Source organism: Macaca fascicularis, chromosome 3 (genome assembly GCF_037993035.2).
Source record: "Macaca fascicularis isolate 582-1 chromosome 3, T2T-MFA8v1.1".
Taxonomy (NCBI): domain Eukaryota; kingdom Metazoa; phylum Chordata; class Mammalia; order Primates; family Cercopithecidae; genus Macaca; species Macaca fascicularis.
In genome coordinates, this window is record NC_088377.1 from 175771493 (window position 1) to 175794458 (window position 22966).

At 39.3% G+C, this 22966-nt stretch overlaps 1 protein-coding gene across 1 annotated transcript in view; it reads left to right on the top strand.

The window, feature by feature from the left end:
* Positions 1-22966, top strand: part of LRGUK (leucine rich repeats and guanylate kinase domain containing) — a 129026-nt gene that overhangs the window by 103715 nt on the left and 2345 nt on the right. Inside the window, exons 17-19 of the mRNA XM_005550807.5 lie at positions 11317-11405; positions 12726-12851; positions 21971-22119. Coding sequence (XP_005550864.3) covers positions 11317-11405; positions 12726-12851; positions 21971-22119 — 364 coding nt within the window. The remainder of the gene's footprint in view (positions 1-11316; positions 11406-12725; positions 12852-21970; positions 22120-22966) is intronic.

Below are 22966 nucleotides of genomic sequence, written 5' to 3' on the forward strand. Positions count from 1 at the left end.
GGAAAATGATGCCTTTTGTATAGCATTAATTAGATATAAATAGGAACAAAATTAGATTTAACCCTGATCTCACACCATATATAACAGTTAAGGTAGATTGTCTATAAAATGTGAAAAGCAAAATAATAATCAAAAAATAATGTAAGATAATATTTTTATGATCTTGAGGTCAAGATTTCTTAAATGTCACACAAAAATCATTCATTTCAAAGGAAAAATCTGAAATATTTTTTAGTACATAAAACTAAGATCTCCTGTTAATTGAAAACACAGCATTAAGGAGGGAAAAAAAAAAAGACTACAGAGAGTGAGGAGACATTTGCCATAACAATCAACAAAGTGTATCCAAAATATATAAAGAACTCCTACAAATTATTAAGAAAAAAACATAGGTAACCCATAGGAAAATCCCTTCACAAAGTAATATCCAATAGCCCATATTCTTATGAAGAGATACCCAGCCTTATTACTAATCAGGGAAATGCAAAATATAATCGCAATGAGATACTACTATGCATAAACTAAAAGTACTAAAATTATAAAGACTATCAATATGTGGGGCAATGGAAATTCTTATAAGACAACAGATGGGAAATTAAATTGGTATACCTTGGAAAATAGTTGAGCACTATTTACTAAAGTTGAACATGCATATACCCTACACCTCAACCGTGGTATTCTTGTGTATATACCCAATAGAAATGAATGGTTATGTGCACCAAAAGATATGTACAAAAATGTTTATAGTAGCATTGTTCATAATAGCCCTAAACTAGAAATTCACATGTCCATCAGCAGAAGAATGGCTATGTAAATTTTTGAATCATCATATAATAAAATATGTACAGTAATGTAAACCAACACACTTCTTGGTTGTATTTCACAAACATACTGTTGAACTAAAGAATTCTAATGCAAAAGAATACATGCTATACGTGCCATCTGATTCCATTAATATAAAATTTAAAACAGGCAATATTAAACCATGATATTTAGGGATGCACATTTAGGTGATAAAACTATAAAGAAGAAGTAGTTACTGTAAAAGTCAGGAGAGTGCTTATCTCCAGAGGGGGAAGATGTGGTAATAGTTGAAAAGGGTCTTGAGGGACCTGGAGACGCTGGCAATTGTTTGTGAGGTTTAGGAGGCCACCTGGTGAACTGGAATGCTATTTGTTCTGTTCATTAGCTGGACAAGCCACAGTGAGTTAACATAAGCCACTCTGGGATTGGGTAGGATTTTCTAAGGGCTGTAGTTTGAAAAATTAAGAGTAATCTATAAGGCAAGGATCCAAGGGTGATGCTGAAGCCCAAACCAGCCAGAGTCCAACTTGATGATCCATCTGAAGGATTTGAAGTGAGTGAGGATCCATGGCAGTAGTCCAGATTAGGGGGAGACTCAGCTTACCACCCCACTGGACATAAATCTGAGAAAAGTGAAATAATGAGTCAGGGGAGGTGTGGCCACGTAAGAAAGTAATGTCTGTGGTCTGTGATAGTTTGTTGGCAGATAAATTCATTATGTCATTGCTAGTTGATCAAGCTTAGAAAGAGCCTTTGCTCTCATAGCCATCATCTCCATTCCCATATTCAAAAGGACTTTCCTTCCTTCTTTTTTTCTCTCCTCTCTTCCTTTCTTCTTTCCTTTCTCCCTTCTTTCCTTTCTTCCTTCCTTCCTTGTTTTCTCCCTCCCTCCCTCCTTCCTTCCTCCCTCTCTCCCTCTCTCCCTTCTTCCCTTCCTTCCTCCCTTTCTCCCTCTCTTCCTCCCTTCGTTCCTCCCTTTCTCTCTCCCCTCCTCCCTTCTTTCCTTCTTATCTTCCTTTTCCCTTCCTTCTTTACTTTCGCTCTCCCTTCCTTTCATTTTTCTCTTCCTTCCTTCCTCTCTTCCTCCTCGCTTCCTTCCTTTCCCTCCCTATCCCTTCTTCCCTTCTTTTGCCTTCTTCCCGTTTCCTCATTTATTTATCTACCCATTTTATATTTGTTGAATTCCTATCATGTATGTAGGATATTGATTTGCTTTTTCAATATGAGCAGACATTTGCTGATCAGACCCTGCTGCAGACACTAGAACAATATGGGCCTGGTCCCTGTCCTGATAGAATTAATATTCTAGTAGTGAGATCCTCTGGCCTACTTGTACTGATGGGATAAGGTCAGTGGATCCCTAGTCTTCTTACTACTACCTTCTTTCTTTGAGTAGAAAATCCTCAGTATTACTGACTTCCAATATACTGATAGTTATTTTTAATCTTTTTTTTTTTTTTTTTTTTTTGAGACAGAGTCTCACCTTGTCACCCAGGCTGGAGTGCAATGGCACGATCTCAGTTCACTGCAACCTGTGCCTCCTGGGTTCAAGCAATTCTCCTGTCTCAGCCTCCTGAGTAGCTGGGATTACAGGCACTCACCGCCACACGTGGCTAATTTTTTGTATCTTTAGTAGAGATTGGGTTTCACCATGTTGGTCAGGCTGGCCTCGAACTCCTGACCTCCTGATCTACCCGCCTCGGCCTCCCACAGTGCCGGGATTACAGGCGTGAGCCACTGCACCAGGCTTTTTATTTCCTATTCCTAAAGTCACTGGAGGTTTCCTCTAGAACCTAAATGACTTGTCTTTGTTAGGAAGAAATGCCCACAAATATTATTTTTTACTCTTCAATCTGAACAAAATCTGCTAACATCACATGTCTTGATTGCTACTCCAATCATTTATAAATATAAAATTCTTTCTATAAATGTGATCATAATTTAATATGAATTTAGATAATTTAATAAAATATCCAGTTTACTCATTTTCTCACTCCTTGCTTATACAATTCTTTGTTGCTTTATTTCTTCTCTCTTCCTATCTTAAATGGTACTTACTTTTCTGAATGACACCCAAAGCACATTAATTTGAATATCTCTAAGAGAATCTTAGAGAACTGTAAATGTAATTTTAATCAGCCTTACTTCTTAAACACTTAAACATTTTTCTTTGCAGGTTTGAGAATAAAAAAGTGCACAGCTCTTTTCTTACTCTTGCAAAAAATAAATGACCAACTCTGTCAGTGAGAGGTTTTTATTTCTGTAACACTCATGTATAGGTTACAGATGTCTAACTTCTTGTGTGTTATTTGTCAGATATCATTATACTTCAGTCTCCCTCCCTGATAGTAACCCAATGCTCTTTGCATGGTTGGCTCCCTGGAAAGCATACATGAAGGCTGTGCTGACTTAGTTAAGGTTTCTTGCTCTGGATTTGCTATTGTGACTAGGTTTTGCCTTCTAGAAGAAGCTTGACTTTCTTTACCTCCATCATATCTGTTTCTTCAACCAGCTCCTTCAACACCCTTACCCCTGAAGCAGGCCAAGTCACTGAGAGCCAATTCTCCAGAAAGAAAAATTGCTGAATGATCAATTAATTGAGAGACAATTTAGCAAATATATGTGTACAGCAGACAAGGCCAGTACAATCCTGTAAGTACAAACTGTACGAAGGGGAAATGACAAAGTGGACCTGTGTTGACAAAGTATTAAGCACCATTTCCTTTCAATACTCTCAGGACCCAAGTCAGCTCAGGGAAGAGAGGCTGCTTGTCCAAGGATCACACAGCTTAGGAATGTCTATTTTGATTTCAGAAGAAAAATGCCTTCTTCTACTCAGGTGCATTTTTCAGTATTGATACATCAATGTGAATCTTTTTTTTTTTTTTTGGGATGGAGTCTTGCTCTGTCACCTAGGCATCAATATGAATCTCGAGAGAATACATTTGATATCCAGTATCTTTGTTCTCTGCTCTTTGTGTCTAATTTGAACTCAGGATCCTCATGGCTCTAAACAAAGCTTGTCCAACCCACAGCCTGCCGGCCACATGTGGTCGAGGACAGCTTTGAATGCAGCCCAACACAAATTCATAAACTTTCTTAAAACATTATGAGATTTCTTTTGTAATGTATTTTTTTAAATCTCATCAGTTATTGTTAATGTTCGTGTATTTTATGTGTGGCCCAAGACAATTATTCTTCTTCCAATGTGGCCCAGGGAAGCCAAAAGATTGGACACCCCTGCTCTAAACTGTTTCATTTTCAATATGTCTTTTGTCATAAAAAAAAGTTTCGGTTAGGTTCATAGGGGCACAGATCAGCATCTCAAACCTGTTCTCCTGCTCTTCATGAGGCCAATTCCCAATATCCCTTTTTCTAAGCATTATATGACCCTCAGATACCACAATCTACTGCAGTTTCCCAGTCTCTTAGCGATCTCACACACTGGTCTTCCTGAGATGAGATACTCTGCTTTGTTCAATGATGGTTTCCCAACATCTGGTGTGGTTGTCTGACCCCCTGCATGGTTTCAATAAATTTTGCTGAACCTATGAATGAGTAAAAGTGAATGGACAAAGGAATGATTTGTGATATACTAGAACCCTTCCTCCAAAGTTTTCCTTTGATTCCTTTCTGCATTGTTGTTTCCAACTGGTAGATGGGCAGGGAATTGATTATAGAATGACTATCTTACTGTAACACTAGTCCTCCTAAAATTAGCATCATGTTCCTTCTCATGATAAATTTGTTCTTCTAAGAATAGATTTATTGTCTGAGCCATTTAATTAAATTTGTGTTTCCCCGTCTGCTTCTCTTGTTCCTTTTGGGTCTCCTTTCTCTTTTTCTTTCCAATTTCTTGATATTGGAGTATCTCAGGGCTCAGTTCTTTGTCCTTCCCTTTCTTTCTTTTCCCTTCCCTTCTCTCCTTTTTCCTTTTCTTCCTTTCTCTTCCACTGTTTTCCTATCTACACTCACTTCTTTCAAACCCGAAATACTGATTGTTGCCCTAAATCTTCATCTTATTTGATGCAAACTCTATATTTGCAGTTATCAGACCAAAAACGTCCTCCTTTCTCTCCCAACCCAATATCCAATCTGTTAAAAACTTCTACTGGCCCTACCTTCAAATTATTCTGGAATCCAGAATCTGCCCACTGTCCTGGTCTACTCTTCCATTATCTGTCACCTAGATCACAGCAGCCACCTCTTAAGTGGTCTCTTTGGTTCTACCTCTGCCCCTATAGGCTATTTGCAAACACAGAAGACAGAATGATCAATTGCAAACCTAAGTCAGATCATGAGCCCCCTCTTCTCAAACACCTGCACTTGCTTCCATGTTGCTCAGTGCCTTTCAGTTTCCTGCAAACTCCTGCATGATCTTGTTCCCTTGGTGTCTCCGATCTCATTCCTACTACTCCTCTTCCTACCTCAGCTCTGCTGACACTGGCAAGTGATTTTACTTCTAACCCACCAGCACTCCTGCCTTAGAGCCATTGCACTAACTGTTTCTTCTTTCCGGAACACTGTTTCCCCAGATAGCCACATGGCTGACTCCTTTTCCTCCTTCAACTATTAACTTACATTTTACCACCTCTATACTCTCTGCCCTGAAACCCTAATTTATACTGCAACCTGTATCCCCTACTCTGTGTCCTTCCTTGGCCCTCCCTAGCCCCTTTTCCCTGCTCTACTTTTTTTTTGGAAAATTCATATCACCCTCTAATGTATTAGTCTATTTGATTATCTATTATGCTGGTCGTTGGTCTCCCCCTGTTAGACTATAAATCCTCCAAAGGCAGAAATCATTGTTACTCCCTGATGTATTCATTATTTTATACAATGGTAGGCACACAGTAGTGCTCAGGTAATACTTGTTGAATGAATGAAGGAATAGGGGGAAGTATAGTTTAGAGCACTGTCACTTGGGCAAGTCACATGTCTTCTCTGAGTCTTAGTTTTCTTATCTGTAGAGATAATAGTAATCAAGTCCTAGGTTAGTTGATGTTAAATTTCCTGGAATATATTAAGTGCTCAGTAAGTATCAATATTATATTTTTATTTGCTAAATCAAGGCAATGCTAGAACAAATGTTATTTGCATAATAAGATATCACATTTTTAGTAAGATATTAATAGGTAAGAAGCACAGTGATATTTTAATTCTTCCTAAAGTCCCAATCTTCTACCTCATATTTTATTTAAGTTCCATGTTATCATAATACAATATATTTTCTTACCCTTTCTTAAATTATAAAATTAAAAAACAAGTAAAATAAATATATAGATTATTATAAGGCAAATCTCCTTGTCACCACTCCCCAAGTTGGGACATGTTACTCCAGAAGCCCTCCCATGAGCCCCATCCTACACTCCCTCCCTCCAAAGGAAACCATCATTCTGACTCTATAGTAACCAATTCCTTATAGTCCTTTTTGGTTTTATTGCACAAGTGTGCATCCTTAGATTCTAGTTTAGTCTTGTCTATTTTAAAAGAAATAATATATATTTACAGTATCTTTTAATCTACAGGTTCTCCACCCAGCCTTTTCTTTTCTTTACAAGTTCCTGTTAAAGGACTCTGTTTAGATTGTAGCGTCTCCCACACTTTGGGTTTTGCCAGTTGCATGCTTATGGTGCCATTCATCATGTTCTTCTGCCCCTGAATTTCCTGCAATTGGCAGCTGGATCCAGAAGTTTGTTCAGACTCAGGATCTGTTCCTTTAGCAAGGCAGTAAATAGTGGTATTTATTTTTCATTAAAGGGTAAATAACATCTGTTTTTCTCTTTTTGTGATGTTCTTCCAGCAGAAGTTTCCTACACCCGTATGCGCCTATAGGGCCATACAGATATCTAGCTCTGAAAAGTAAAAACAAGCTTCTTTTCTGAATAGTTTATCAGGTACTGTTTTCTTTCAGTGACAGGAAGAATTTAACACTAAGAGGATTTGAAGGCAGAAATTCAAAAGAAGCTAGCAGAAGAAATTTCTTACACTTATGGTTATTATATTAGCTATTGTTCAATACCTAGTTCAATTAATATGTTGAGGATTGAAAACTGATTATTTTGTAATTCTATCATTTCATTTTCTTTTATTAGTTGGAATAATACTATGAAGAGATGCTTCTTTCATCTCTCATCAGTTCTTATAGGATCAGCAGGCTAAATGCTTTTTTCTTTCTTTTTTTTTTTTTTTGAGACAGTCTCTCACTCTGTTGCCCAGCCTGGAGTGCAGTGGCACAATCTGGGCTCACTGCAGCCTCCACCTCCCGGCTTCAAGTGATTTTCCTGCCTCAGCCTCCTGAGTAGCTGGAACTACAGGTGCCTGCCACCGTGCCCGGCTAATTTTTGTATTTTTAGTAAAGACGAGGTTTCACCATATTGGCCAGGCTAGTCTCGAACTCCTGACCTTGTGATGTGCCCACCTTGGCCTCCCAAAGTGCTGGGATTACAGGTGTGAGCCACTATGCCCAGCTAATGCTTTTTTCAAGATAATGAATTGGCTCCCATTTATTCTCTGAAGGTGACCAATTAATTTTAAATTATCATTTATGATCATTATGATCTTCATTTAAGCATATTTGAAGGATACCACCCACCACATTTTTTATCCTTATTGAAATTCATATTATCTTACCTTTGGCTAATGGAAGCCTGTTCAAGTTGACATCTGTGTCCATTAACATGCCCTGTGGAGTCTCATAGCTGTCTTACTGTCTGTTATGACAAGATAATCCATGCTTTCTTGTACTTTCCCTATCCCAGACCTGGAATCAGTCTTTTCTTCGAGAAATCTTGGTTTCTTTAAGTGAGAAATGGTAGTGCAAGAACACATTGTTGTTATCAGGGATGTTCATTACTATTGAGGTGGTTGTCGTTTCTATGTCTTTTAGGTAGAGAGATAAAATATTTCATGAATTCAGTTAATATTTCTAATTAAAATTCACGACTTTCAAGATTTTTACTTAAGTTTTTTTTCTATTATGTATTTCTCTTTCTTCCACACTGAGAACCCTGATTCTGAAAGACACAGGAGATGATACAATCTCCCATTAAATTACTCCTTTGATTTATCCCACCTTACACACAGAACAGTCTCAGAATAACAATACTAATACCACCAGCACCCATTATGAAAACCGAAAAATAGTTAAGAATGTTTTTTACAAATGTTCTTCCCCTATTATTTATGGATTCATAGCTACACTATCAAAGCATAGTCATTGAATACTCTCCTTTTTAACTCTCATTTTACCTTCAAATTATTTTACCTTAGTTCTCAAGTATGTACATGCTTAATACTTATCATTAGACCATAGGTCAACACTGCTCTAGTTTTTTGTTGTCTAAGCTTATTCTTTACTAGCTACAAAAAGGATTATAGAAACAGTATTTCCTGAGTTCTTGTATATGGATAACAGTGTGTGATACACTTATACTTTACACTGTAATTGTAGTTTTTATCATTACCCTGTTTCCTTGTTCTGTTTATTTTGTCAAGGAAGACTGTTGTTTGTGTGTTGAGTCTTCTTTATCTTAAATATTCATCATTTTCTCTTGAGTCCTTTTTTACCTGTATTCATTTCTTTTTTATTTAAAATTTTTTACTCTGCTCACATTCTATTTTTTTTTAACCATTGTTTGTTGTGTTTATTCACTCTTTCTAGTTTAGTTTTTGTTTCTGGGGTGGTTTTTTCTCTAATTCTTTCCTGAGTTCTGCCACCTAGTTCATGAGTTTTTAAAATTGTAATTTATCTGTTCCTGATGTTTTGTGTCATTTTCTTAATGTCTTTTAGTTTATTCTGAAGTAGTAGATTGCAGATATTTTTTTCTGGTTTTATATGAAAGCTTTCATTGTCAAAGTGTTACTCTCCTCCTTTTTCTCTCACAGTAGCTTTGTGTGGGATTCCACTTGATACTTTCTTTTGCTCATTTTTATGTGAAATTAGTTTTCTCAGACTTTTGGAAGGGAGCACAATTCCTTCAAATAGCATCAAAATACATGGCAGCTTTCTTCCTGGGATTTCCTGGCTCTGTTCTCTGTCCCCACCCCTTTGGTCTAGACCTTCTCTTTCTTTTGTTTCTGTTGACTCCATTCTAATACATTTTTATTCCACTCCCATCACCTTCTCTGAGTGCGGAGCCTGTCTTAGCAGGGAGCCCCAGGTGGTCAGTTTCAAGAATTCACAGTTGGCCCAGCTCCTTTAGAAGTTCCTATGACTTCTTACACTCAAACACTACTGGAGTGGGAACAACCCCTTTTCTGTTTCAGCTGTGGTTCCAGATTGTCCTGCTTTGCTTTTCAGTGAATATTTTTCAGCTGTCTTGGCATTCCCCTGTTTCCAAGTCTTTCAATCACGATGCTGCTTCCTTCAGTTTCCTCCTGCATAGACACGCCATGCAGGTGTTGTGGCTATCCTCTGACTTTCTCCTGCATAGATACTGATACCATGCAGGTGTTGTGGTTATGAAAGCCCCACCTGCATTTTGGGGTTTGAGGAGATACTCTGTCACCTGGTTTTGTTGTATATCTTTTGACATATTTTTGATTTTGCTATTTAGTTGCTATGTTTATTTTTATGAGAATTCTAGAAGATCCAAAAAGTATGCTGCCACTACCACTGTCATCTTCTCAGTTATAAAATATATTACAATAAGGGAAAAAGTAAGGGTGGTATAAAATGAAATCACAGTAGTAAATGGTGTACTACTATAAAGTGATTCCCAGCAAAATAATGACAAATTCACGGGAGAGTGAATAACAACAAACACAAAAAATAAAGTAAATTCACAGCAGACTTGGTTAACATATAGTTATTTTATAGTCATGTCAAGTTTTTTAGATGTATTCATGGAATTATTTAAACCTGTAGTTTTTAAATGGTGAAATGTAAATCAGGCCTGTTCCTTTCTTCTCTCATTACATCCTCCCCCGACTTTCCCAACACAATTTTCTCTTCATCTTGTTTACATAGAAACACAGAGCTCAGGGAAAGAGTAAAATGATTTTGGTAATCAAATATGCACCTGGGAGTGTGTTCAGTGAGCCCATGTTAGTGCTCATGTGTCTTGGTCTCTAAGGAACAATTTCAAAGCTTGACCTAGACTTTTTCAAGCTAGGAACAGTGGACAGCAAATTCTAATCTAGGTTGTAAAAAAATGATAAACATTATTCACTCTTTACATTATCCCTCCCAAATGTATACTGTTGTACATTAAAGTGGTTTATTGAGGTCCTGCTTTGTGGTAAAGTGTGTGTGCTGTGTGCAGGGATACAGCAGCGACAAAAGGGATGCTGATCTCTCTGGGATGTGACTTATTTCCAGAGATGTTAGGTGTGTCAGTCTTGGCATCACTACAGATAAGTTATTGTGATGCAAAAATGTTTTTACAATCACATCAACTTAATTCTTAAAAATTGATTTTAAAAAACTTCCCCTAAAGACATGCAAACAAACAATTGAAACTATGCTAGCCCCCAAGGCTAAGACAGGCGATTGATCTGGAGTTGTGGTTTCACCACCTTTAACTATTGGCTATCCTTTCCCTTGCATGCTTGTTTGCTGTTATTTCCTGTGAAATTTTAAGTGAATGCCAATTTATAGTGGAGCCTGGTAATGACATAAAACTCAAAACAGCAAGGCTTATTTTAGATGAAGTTACTGGAAGCCAAGATTAATGTATTTTAAGTGTACTTGCTGTTTAAATAAATACCATTATAAATCCCCTTGTAAGTCTTTTATGTAAAACAAATAATCACTTGCTAATTTATCTTTTCTGTAAGTTAAGAACTTTATGTATTAGGTTTGCTTTAAGGGAGGAAATCCAGTACCTGAACAGTTGCTAAATAGGTCATACTCCATCAGGCGATCTTTGTATCAATACATCCTCTGTTATTTATAAAACAACATGCGCTATCTGGGTTTTATTTCCTCCTTTTTTGTTGCCTTTTGCCATCAGACCATAAACCTTTTGAATGTAGAGACTATCTTTTATGTATCTGTATCTCCATTAAATGCTTACTAAACAGTGACAGTGATATTTGTGAAATAATGACAGAAAGACCCCCCCGCCCCCATCAATTTTTCCTATTTCAGGATCATAATTAAACTTCGGTGGCTATGTTCATTCAATCAGTTAGCTATTGTATGTGCTGAGATCTGAGAAGACTAAAAAGACCATAATAGTCTGTACCTTTGAGAAGTTTATAATCTCATTAGAAAGATAAAAATGCACACATAAAATGTGAATTAAAATTGCCATATTATTATTTAGATGTCAAATAGAGTTTATATATTATATTACAGTCTTTAAAAAAAGATTTTGGTTTTATTTATAAAGTTTGTTCTTTTCTTTTTCCTGAGCGAATATCAATTGTTTTTTCTGCCTGTCTTTTTCCCCCTTTTTCTTTCCACATATTGGTCAATCTTTAGTACAAAAGAGAATTATTATAGATGTTTTAATCGTCTGACATTCTTAACATCAATATAATTCTCTAATGATATTTCCTACCTAGGAAAGAGATTCTATACACAGACAGCATGAGGCAGCCCGGCAAGCTCTAATGGGAAGGATACGCCCTGATCACACACTCCTATTTCAAAGGTAGCAATTTATCACATGAGCAACTTTAGATTGATTTCCTAGTGTCCAAATATATCAAATGAATCCTAAATCATGAACATAAACAGAAACCTCTGTCCTAAAATGGACCCAGTGATTCAGCAGTACACCCAGTTCTAGAAGTTGTATTTCCTTTTCATTTGTATACATTATTAAAAGGCACAATATGCTCATAGCTACTAGAAACTGATGATTTTTTGAAGATTGCAAATAATATTTCTTTGCAAGAAGAAGACGAGTGATTAATCTGGAGTTGTGGCTTCACCACCTTTAACTACCATCTATCCTTTCCCTTGTGTGCTTGTTTCGGTTCTTTTTATTGTTTGTAATTTTAAGTTATCTATTGAGAATCTTTAATCAATATAAATACATTTTTGTTCACTTGTTTGCTGCCATGTCAAAACAGAGTGATTAATTTTTTTGATGTTGGTAGGCTATCTTTGGATAGTCAGATTCAAAACACAGGCTGTGTGATATATGCAAATTTGTATGGGGGGTTTGCGAGGGTGGTGGCCAGGAATGAGACACTGTCTCCCAGAGCAGCTGAAGCTGGGCCTAGGTGACCACTGCCCAGCGGAATGCCAGGCCTGTTCAAACAGCCTGGACAGAGAAACTATGCAATTTTAAATATGAGTTCCAAATGGGTCGTCACAAAGGCAGATAGATGCTTTGAATTTGCCTGCATTTATATGCAACTGGGCTGCTTTGCACATAGCAACTCCAGCAAGTCTGAAGAACAGCAGGGTTTATTCACGAAAAATGGCTAATGATTCTTTTTCTTTCAAATCAGTCCGAGGGAACAGACTTGCATACAGCACATATGAGTAGATGAAAAAGGATATTTTATACTAGAGTTTAGTTGAACGTATAATGGTAGAATTTTTAGAAATATTTTACTTGGATACCATTTCAAAGCATTAGATTACAAATAAAGTTGGAAAACACCTATTTTTAACTTTTGTAGCAGTTGATATATTGCCAACCCTTGCATAACAAATGGACTAGGATTTATAATAGAGTACATATGAATCTCCAGGAAGATAATTTGCCTATATTAGTACTTTAATGGCTATGGAATATTCACAGCAATGAATATTTACTTAACCTTCAAATTAGAATGTAATGATGCCAATGACTTAGACAAGCTCTGATGTGAATGTTTCTGAGTGAATACATTACATTATTCCACATGGATCTCATTGGCATTTGCATTTATCTGGGATATTTAGGTATACATGTGTATACACTTGTAATCATAACAAAATCCTTTGGGTTTTTTTTTTTTTTAATTTCCGATTCCAGGGGTCCAGTACCAGTACCTCTCACCAGTGGTCTACACTATTATACAAATTTAGAAGAACTACGGAAAAGTTTTGATCTTTGTGAAGACTATTTTAAACCTCCATTTGGACCATATCCTGAAAAGAGGTGAGTTGAGGTGTTTCGTTGGATGGAATTGGCTATTTTCTGCTGGTTAGTTAAAATCATGGTACTCATCTCTAGGCTTCAGAGAAATCCTAAAACTGGGAAGCAGGGTCCTAACTCCTGCTGTAGAATGTGAAGGGAGTAGACCCTGCCCCTCTATGGAGGGCCCAGACATATAACCTAGGTTCATACCATTGGAAGCTTTTATCTGGGACTTTGAATCTTGAGGGAGTGATACAAAGACAGAGGGGCAGTTAGAGGTTATTCAAGTCACCAGTAGCAGAAGAACCGAGATTTCAGAGGAAGAGCACAGACATCCATTGTGGTAAGGCAGGCAGTGATGTTCTGCTAATCTCTTCCTGTACTGTGATTCGGCTGTGTTCTTGGCTCCAAGCTTACCTTTGTTCCTGCCTCATTTTAAAGCCTGGTTCTCTAGTTTCCATTAATTTCATAAAGTACCCCATAGCCTTCCAATAATTCCCTTTTTAATATTCATCTTGGCCAAAGAGTGTCTGTATTTGCAACCAACTATTTTGATTAGTATGACGCTGTATTTCAAAATGTTTACCAATGGAAGTCCAATATATAAAAGGCCATTTCAGGGTCTCAGTGTTCAATATGTCACAGTGTGGCTCAAAAGCTGAACATGTTTAGGCTGAGGGCCCCATACAGACCACAACAGAGCCTCCATCGCTGAGTGTAGTGCTGTGCTTTTGCAAACGTTCTACTACATTTTGTTTCTCCTTCAGTTGCTCCTGCTGCTGCAACTGACCATCTCGCTGTAGGTCTTGAAAACAAATTTACACAAAGATCTGGCTGGTTGGGTCAATCGCCGTCTACTACAGGGTGCCTCTCTTGGGTAGAGACCTCTAACCAGGGCCCTCATAGGTTGCTGGCTGGTCTATAGATTGCCTGTCCCTATGCCAGGCACCTATCTTTTAGCCAGTATTCTGTGGTCAGACCAGTGACAGCGAACCAAGTGGAAAACTCTTCAGCAGGGGTCTGAGGGTATGGCAGTCTCTCTGGAGCGTCCAAACGCATGGCAATGTAATAGACATACAATGTGACTGGAAGAAAGCTCACCAAAATGTTAACAGTGGCTATTTCTCTAGAATTACCAGTTATTTTATTTTTCTTCTTTATCCTTTTTTTCCTGTAATGCCTAAATTATTTGCACAGGGATATACATTTTATTTCTGTATCCTAAAAAACTATTAAAAATCCCTAAGAATGTAATGAAATATTCAATAAATGAGAAAGTAAAAATATTGACACCAAAATATTATGTTATTATCTTCTAGTGAATAGATTATGGCCAGTTTTTGTTCTTTTGTTCACCCCCCCCACCCCATATTTTCAACAATGAACTTTTTATAATTTTTGAAGCATTAGTATTTCTTTACAAAGTTATTTTAGAAGTCTGTCACAGCAAAGGGATATTTTATGAGGGTGATATATCATAATGAGAATGAAAACTTTTTAAATGAGCAATGATTTCCTTTATTTCTGAGTTTTATTGTTCTGACACTTGGGGTTTCCTTTCATACATTTGATGATGAAAAATAGCTGTCCCCTCTCAGTGGTCCCCTCTCAGTCTGCACATTTCTCTAGAGAGGAGAGACCCTAGCATTATCATTAGTTAATTAGCTTTCTGTAACCACGTTGAAACTGTGATCTCTGAGGATTTGTTTGAGCTCTGAATTGTTAGTCCAGTGAGGTAGGCAGATGGGAATACAGCAAAAAAGAGAAAACAAAGTGGCCTAATGGGCTGCAGTAGGTTTACACATCATCTCTTCCTGTGGTAAAAGGGGTCAGGCCTGTGGCTCAAGTCTGACACTTCACCTGTGGTCATGCATGTGTCTTTTAACTCCACCACTTTCTTTCTTCTGACTTTCAATGAGCATTCATTTAATACTTTGATGCAAAGGAAAAGTAATTGTTGAAAGACAGAACTTGCTCTGTGATGACTTTTTTGGTGTGTGTCTTAAATGCAGACATATTCTTTCCCAAAACGTATGTATTATGGTTTGAGCTGTCCCCCATAACCCCAATTTCATATGTTGGAGTCCTGGCCCCCAGGATCTCAGAATGTGACCTTAAGATGAGGTCATATTGGAGTAGGGTGGGCTCCTAAGCCAATAAGGCTGTCCTTGTGAAAAGGAGAAATTTGGACACAGGCACATGCATAGGGAGAATACCTTGTGATGAAGACTCAGATTGGGGTGATGGGCAGAAGCCAAGGAGCACCAAAGCTTGCCAGCAAACCACCAGAAATGATGAGAGAGGCCCGGAACAATTCTCCCTCATAGACCCTGGAAGGAATCCACCCTGCTGACACCTTGATTTTGGACTTTAGGCCTCCATAACTGTGAGACAATCAATTTCTGTTGTTTAAGTCACTCAGTTCATGGTACCTTGTTATGGCAGCCGGAGCAAACTAATACAACCTGTATTAAAAATCCAGTGAAATTTTTCTTGTCAATTCTTTCTGTGTTTCCTTTAACATGCTACATGGTTATATGCTATGTATGTATTTAATTTATATGTTATAAATATAACCTACTATTGTATGCACTATATATCACTTTGGGTTACTGCATTTTTCACTAAAAGGTGGAAGAACATCTTTATGCATCTATCATTTGATAAAAAGCTCTATCCCATAAAACATAAATGCATCTACTGCTGTATTTAGGGGAAAAGACTCAGTCTAGGAATAAATCTAAAGAGAAGATCCCATGCATGGGTTAATAATGACACTTTCCCAATGCAGGAAATAGAGGAGAGATTTGTCCGGTGACTGGAAGAGCCAGACGTTGGCAATATTGGTCTCAGTTTACTCTTCTCTAGAAAGTGCTTCTTGGGCAAGTTCAATTACCCTAGGTGGGAGCAAGAGATTGGGAAACAAGGTCTCCTAGGAGACTTTGCTCTATCTAAAGGGGGCCTAGGCCTGGTGTGGTGGCTCACACCTCTAATCCCAGTACTTTGAGAAGCCAAGGTGGAAGGATTGGATCATTTGAGCCCAGGAGTTCAAGACCAGCCTCAGCAACATAGTGAGACCCTGTTTCTACAAAAAAAAAAAAAAAAAAAAAAATTAGCTGGGCATGGTGGTGTGTGCCTGTAGTCTCAGCTACTCAGGAGGCTGAGGTGGGAGGATGGCTTGAGCACAAGAGGTCAAAGCTGCAGTGAGCCATGATTGCACCATTGCATTCCAGCCTGGGTGACAGACCCAGTCTCAAATAGATAATTAAATTAAATTAAAGGGACCTAACATTCTGGTGTAGAATTCCAAAAGCTATTGTCCAACAAAGAGAAGACAGTCCCAAGAACTCAGCCCAAGATGGTAAGACGGACCTCCTCCTTTGAGCAAGCAATTAGACTTCTCTGCCACTTGATAACAAGTAACCGACACTTCTAAGCAGAACCCTTAGGGTGCAGAGAGAATGCCCATCACAGAACACCTCTGTCTGGGAACGTTGGTGCCATGTAGCCCTAGCTGTAGTTGACAGACATCTGAGATCCGAGTAGTAGGCAGGTGTCTATGCCCAGCAGCATGTGGCCTTTCCAGGAGAGCTGGGTTTGGATTCCCAAGTGCACCAGTGCTGTGGCCTCTGCTTGCCATTCAAACATGATACAGACAAAGTGAGTGGCGCGCATTAGCTGTGTCACCCTCAGTATGCCTATACCACCCCACTCCCTTACCTCCCGGCTCAAGGACAGGCCCAGATGATGGCTAATTGCACTATGTCTTTCAATACTAGAGCCCTGAACTCTTGGGGGCATTTCATTAAGACTGGCTTCTACCCTTTTAATCTCTGCCACAGTCATAATATCATTCTAGTAAATGTAGATGCCTTCATTTAAATGGCAGGCTTTACCTTGTATAGACCCAATTGCATCCGCCTTTCCTGTTGGCAGGTACGAATCTAAGTTAAATGTGGAGTGTGAACAAATGGAGGTCAACTTGAACTTGATCCTAGAAATGTACTTCTTTGCTGGGATAGGGATCATAATATTGGAACTACAGAAAAGAAAGTATAATCACAGCCACCTACTAGGTTCTGCAGTGAAAAATTACCTATTAATTTTCAACATTTTAATCAACCTTTGGCCAAATCATGAAAAGACAGAATTATGAATACAAAGCTTAACATAATCAACATTGACAGTGAAAAGCAGACCTGTAATGACAAAGTTTAGGAGGTAGAGGTGGAGGGTTAATTTTATTATCTGTTGTTAATGAAAGAAGAAATGGAGTTTTAAAATATGATACACAAAGATGCAGATCTGACAGATGGAAGAACTGAGAATAGTGATAGAACTATGTAGGGGGAGTGTTATAAAGTGAGTTAAGTTCTTCTGTATCATAGCAGAAATCGTATCTATTAAAAGATATATTTAAAATTGATGTCAGGGTTGGGTGGTATGGCTCACGCCTGTAATCCCAGCATTTTGGGAGGCCAAGGTAGGCAAATCACTTGAGGTCAGGAATTCAAGACCAGCCTGGACAACATGGCAAAAACCCATCTCTACTAAAAATATAAAAATTAGCCAGATGTGGTGGTGCGCACCTGTAGCCCCAGTTACTGAGGGGGCTGAGGCAGGAGAATCAGTGAAACCCAGGAGGCAGAGGTTGCAGTGAGCCAGGATGGCGCCACTGCACTCCAGCCTGGGTGACAGACAGAGCCTCTCTGTATAATTTTACTTAATTTTAACTATATAGAGAGAGCAGGTTTATTAAAATGTTAATGAGAAGTTTTTGGAGAGATGAGAAAAAATTTGTCTAGGTCCAAATCAAATTTAAAAGAAAAACAGCAAGCTTTATATAATACAACAAATGGGTTAATATTCAATATGTAAAGAGTTCAGACAAATTGGTAAGAAAAACAGTATGGTCCTCAACAGATAAATGAGCAAAAGACATACATAGGTCACAAAAGGAGTATGGGGAGGAGCTAATGAATAAATATAAAAAATAATGTTTAATCTTGCTTGTGATTAGAAAGCAATTTTAAATAATATGCCACTTTTTGCTTGTTTAATTAGCATAACTGATTTTTTTAAAATTATTTTTTAAATGGTGCAAAGAGAAAGATACTGCTGGAGAGCCCAGATTTTGTTGGGAGATAAAATTTCACAATCTTTTGGGGAGCAATTAGGAAGTTTATAGCAAAATCCTAAATAATATATTTACTATTGACCTATTTATCCTGCTTCTGGGAATTGATGCTGTCTTAGACCATTCAGGCTGCTATAATAAAATACCATAGACTGAGTAGCTGATAGACAACAGACATTTATTTCTCCCAGTTCTGGAAGCTGGAAGTTTAAGATCAAGGTGCTGGCAGATTCAGTGTCTGGTCAGGGCCCACTTTCTGGTTTCCAGATGCCATCTTGTGGCATTGTGTAGATGTGTCCTCTACACAATGGAAGGGGTGAGGGAGCTCTCTGGAGTTTTAAATAAGGGCACTAATCCCACCATGAGGACCCCACCCTCATGACCTAAGCACCTCCTGAAGGCCCCGCCTCCTAATATCATCACTTTGGGGACGAGAATTTCAACATAGGAATTTGTGGGGATGCAAACATTCAGATCCTAGCAGATACTAGTAAATTAACACGTGGAAAATCATCATATACAAAGATATTCATTATGACAGAAAAAATTAGAAAGAACCTGAATGTCCAAAAATAACAGAATGATTAAATAAAGCATGAAGCGTATACTTGATGGGCTGTTATGCAGCGGTTAAAGATCAGGGTTCAGAAAACTGTTGATAACTTAAAATTCACTGAAATTCACTGAAAATGTGCACAATTACATAAAACAAAAAGAGCCAAACTGTAAGAGTGGCTTTCTATGTCTGATTTTCCTTTTTCCTTCTAGTTTTTTGTATTTTCTAAATTGTCTATAATGCATATGATTTAGTTTTATAATGAGAAGCAATTAGTGAACTTTGTTTTTAGAAAATTAATACAGTGGATAAAGATAAGTCAATCCAAAACAACTGAACTGAAGTATGAATGTGTATGGGATATGAGAAGCAGAGTTACAAAGCTAGTGGATCTTGTGTAACACTCAACCACATGCCAGTTTCTGTTCTGGGAATGTGACATATGTTATCTCAACACACACAGACACACATACACACACACACACTAATTTATAACTACTACGCGGCGAGAAAAAAATGCTGTCTTTTTCCTTATTTTAAAAATGTGACAACTGAGGCAAGTTAATTAGTCGGTAAAAGGACTTGAAGCTATCAAGTCTCAGAGCTGAGGTCTGAACCAAAGCCAAAAGGCTCGAATCTTTGTGCTAAGCCACTTGGCTACACTGTTTACAAGGCTTAGAACTTAACTGGAGGAAGAAGACATGTATAGAGAAACACCAATGACACAGGCACGTCTGTGATGAATGAAACACAATTAGTTCAGACATCTTTTTTGTCCTTCATTATTTTCTACCAGAGGTTTCTTTTCTCTCCCCAAACTACCTCTTATTTGCTAAAGCCCCCCAAGATCTGCCAGCATCTCCGACAGAGAATTCACATTCTCTGTGGCTTTCTAAAGAAAAATTATTAAACTTTTAAAAATGGGAGGGCCCCATATTTGCATTTCAACTCTATGTCTGAGGGGTTCACCTACATTTTTACCAGTTTTTTTTTCTTTCTTTCTTTCTTTTTTTTACATTTGCTGTTAACTAGAAATCTTTCTGTGTGTGCATGGGGGATGAGGGGATCTTTTTATCTGGTTTCAGCATGATTCCTTGCCAAGGTCCTACCAATGGCTGAGGGCGCCCAGCGATGAGACAGCTGGGGAGGTCAAGAGCACAGTCTATAAATACTTCAGTCAGCCACCATCTGGTCCTGGAGTCATTGGCTGGTGAGATCCAGAAACATGGATGGGAACAAGCCCCCTGTGGCCTGTGTCAGAAGAGACACATGTTACTTGGGTTATGGCACCCTCTTCCCAAGCCCTAGTGGTATAAAACTCCAGGCCTCATGCTTTCCCGCTCCTGCCTTTTCCGTAGTTGATTATCCTATTCCCATCCCCGAACCTTCTCTTTAAAAAGTCTACTTCTGGCCGGCAGTGGTGGTCCATGCCTGTAATTCCAGCACTTTGGGAAGCTGAGGCAGGTGGATCACCTGAGGTCCGGAGTTCGAGAGCAGCCTGACCAACATGGAGAAACCCCATCTCTATTAAAAATACAAAATTAGCCAGGCGCGGTGGTGCATGCCTGTAATCCCAGCTACTTGGGAGGCTGAGGCAGGAGAATCACTTGAAATAGGGAGGCGGAGGTTGCAGTGAACTGAGATGCACCATTGCACTCCAGCCTGGGCAACAAGAGCAAAACTCTGTCTCCAAAAAAAAAAAAAAAAAAGTCTATTCCTTACCTTTTTCCAATTAGTTTTCCAAGCCAGCATCTTTCTATCATTCCTGAAGTTTACTTTGACTGAAGCATTCTGGAACCATTAAGTTGGAGAAGAGAAGTCTCCCAGTGAGGCCCTTCAGATGTCACAATGGTCCCTCTCCTGAGAGCGTTCTCCTTCCTCCCCTCCAGTTTCAACCTCCACCCCACCTTCCCTCTTTTCTAGCTAATTGATCCCACATGTCTTAACTAAAATGGCACTTCCTCAAGGAAAGCTGTCCTGGAATGCCTAATATATCATCTTATAGCATCTGCATTTTCCTTCATATCTCAGTTTTTGTAAAGCACGTGTGTGATTAGATACACCCCCCAGTCTGTAAGCTAGACAGGGCAGGTCCAGATCTCATGTTCACTGCTATATCCCCTGAACCTCCTCAGTGTTAGAATTGTGAATGAGACTTGATAAATGAGTGACAGAAAAGGGTTAAGAGTGTAAACAATCTTTAGGGTCCCAAGGTGGGAGACGGGGACTGCACTGGTCAGGGAGAGGGGAGAGGATCGTGTCCATCTTTCTGTCAGGTGGAATCAAAGCTATCCCCGTTGCTGAGTCAGGGACTACTAATGGCATGACTTCAATGTTCAGTGAGGAAATTTCACTCAGCAAATTTCTCCTGCCTTCTTGCTTAGGCCTGAAATCTGCCATGAGAGCTGCATTCTTTTAAGACTTTGGCCCTTGTTAAAAGGCAGGATTTATCCAAAACGTAATGGCTTAAATATCAACCATTTTCTGTGATCAATTTCAGATTCTCCAATGAGAGCAAATATGGCGGGGATGAGGCACAGTGCGTAGAAGTGCCTGTAAACAAGGTTCAGCTGCTTGCCAGGGCTTTGCAGGATGAGCTCCCCTGGTAGAGCTGCCTCCCTGGCAGGGAGAGAAGAAACAGGTGAATCCCAAAGAAGAGGAACCTGGCAGTAGGAAGTGTTTTGGCTCAGAAGCAGGGATTTCAGGCACCCAATCATATCTGAACATTATCCTAAAAGTGGAAAGAAGTGTGGGGCATAGTGGCTCACACTTGTAATCCCAGTACTTTGGGAGGCCAAGGCTGGCGGATCACCTGAGGTCAGAAGTTCGAGACCAGCCTGGCCAACATGGCGAAACCCCGTCTCTACTAAAAATACAAGAATTAGCCAGGTAATGGTGCAGCCTGTGGTCCCAGCTACTCGGGAGGCCGAGGCAGGAGAATCACTTGAGCCCAGGAGGTGGACGTTGCAGTCAGCCCAGATCGTGCCACTGCCCTCCAGTCTGGGTGACAGAGTAAGATTCTCTCCAAAAAAAAAAAAAAAAAAAAAAAAAAGGAGAGGAAATCACAGTCCCCGAAACCTATGCCCAATGTGAGGCCACCTAACATGGTTTTGTTTCTCTATCCTTGATATAGCACTGATTCTAAAATCCTGGAGATGAGGATCTGTGCCTTTCTCATCTTGTTTTATACTCCAGCACCTATCATGATGTCTTGCCCTTGGTAGATACTCAGCCATGTCTTGTATAATGGATGGGACATTTATGCTAATGTGTACAGTACCTAATATACTTTAAGATATGTCAGCTGCTAGGTAGCACCTGCTATAGACACTGTTGAAAACTGGCTCAACACAAGGTAACCCAGTGAAGTCATAGGCATAGATCGTGTGGCCATTAGTATTGCATAGTTTGCATCTCAAAAAGATCTTTGATTTTTCATTATTTCAGTGGGAAAGATGCCTTGGTTTCCTCGAAATGTTCATTGCTTCAGTTCTGTCCGTGGTCAAAAGAATTGCCTTTCCAGCCTCCAGAGGGGAGCATTTCTTCACACCTAGGATCAGGAGCCAGTGACAGTGAGACCGAAGAGACCACGAAAGGTATAAGTTAGGCCAGGCGCCGTGACTCACGCCTGTAATCCCAGCACTTTGGGAGGCCAAGGCAGGTGGATCTCCTGATGTCTGGAGTTCGAGACCAGCCTGGCCAAAATGGTGAAACCCCGTCTCTACTAAAAGTACAAAAAGTAGCCAGACGTGGTGATGGGTACCTGTAATCCCAGCTACTCGGGAGGCTGAGGCAAGTGAATTGCTTGAACCCAGGAGGTGGAGGCGGAGGTTGCAGTGAGCTGAGATCGCACTACTGCACTCCTGGGCAACAAGAGCAAAACTCTGTCTCAAAAAAAAAAAAAAAAAAACCAAAAGGGGAAAAAAAGATATGAGTTGTTTCACATATAGTATTATAAATATAAGTCCGTATTATATTTATATATGTTTCCCACTGTCTTTTTATTGATCCCGATTTTTGAAAGTTGAATGAGAGTATTGAGTCAGAATCTCCCTGTAAGGTAGAGTGTTATCTTGTTGCCCACTGTTGAGAAAGGTGGGGGATCCACCCACCGTCACTTAGCTACTTTGAGTAGAAGCTGCTGCACTGTCCATCTGGCCACATTATCTGCACGGGTCTGGGGCCAGGACCACACGCTCTTTGGAAGAGGTTTTGGTGAGGTAGACTCCATTCAGTGAAGGGGAGGAAAGCTTGGAGGCTTCGCGTTGCAGTCCAGTCTTCACTGTGGCGGTTTGGCAGAATGCTGATGACTTTAGGCTCGAAGGATCTGGCCTAGCCCCCCTTCACCTCCTTTTTGCTCCTAGATCCCAAACACACATGTGAACGTGCATGTCCAGACGGAGGCAGAAGGGACATTGTATGTTTCTCTCTGGGCTCAGCGGC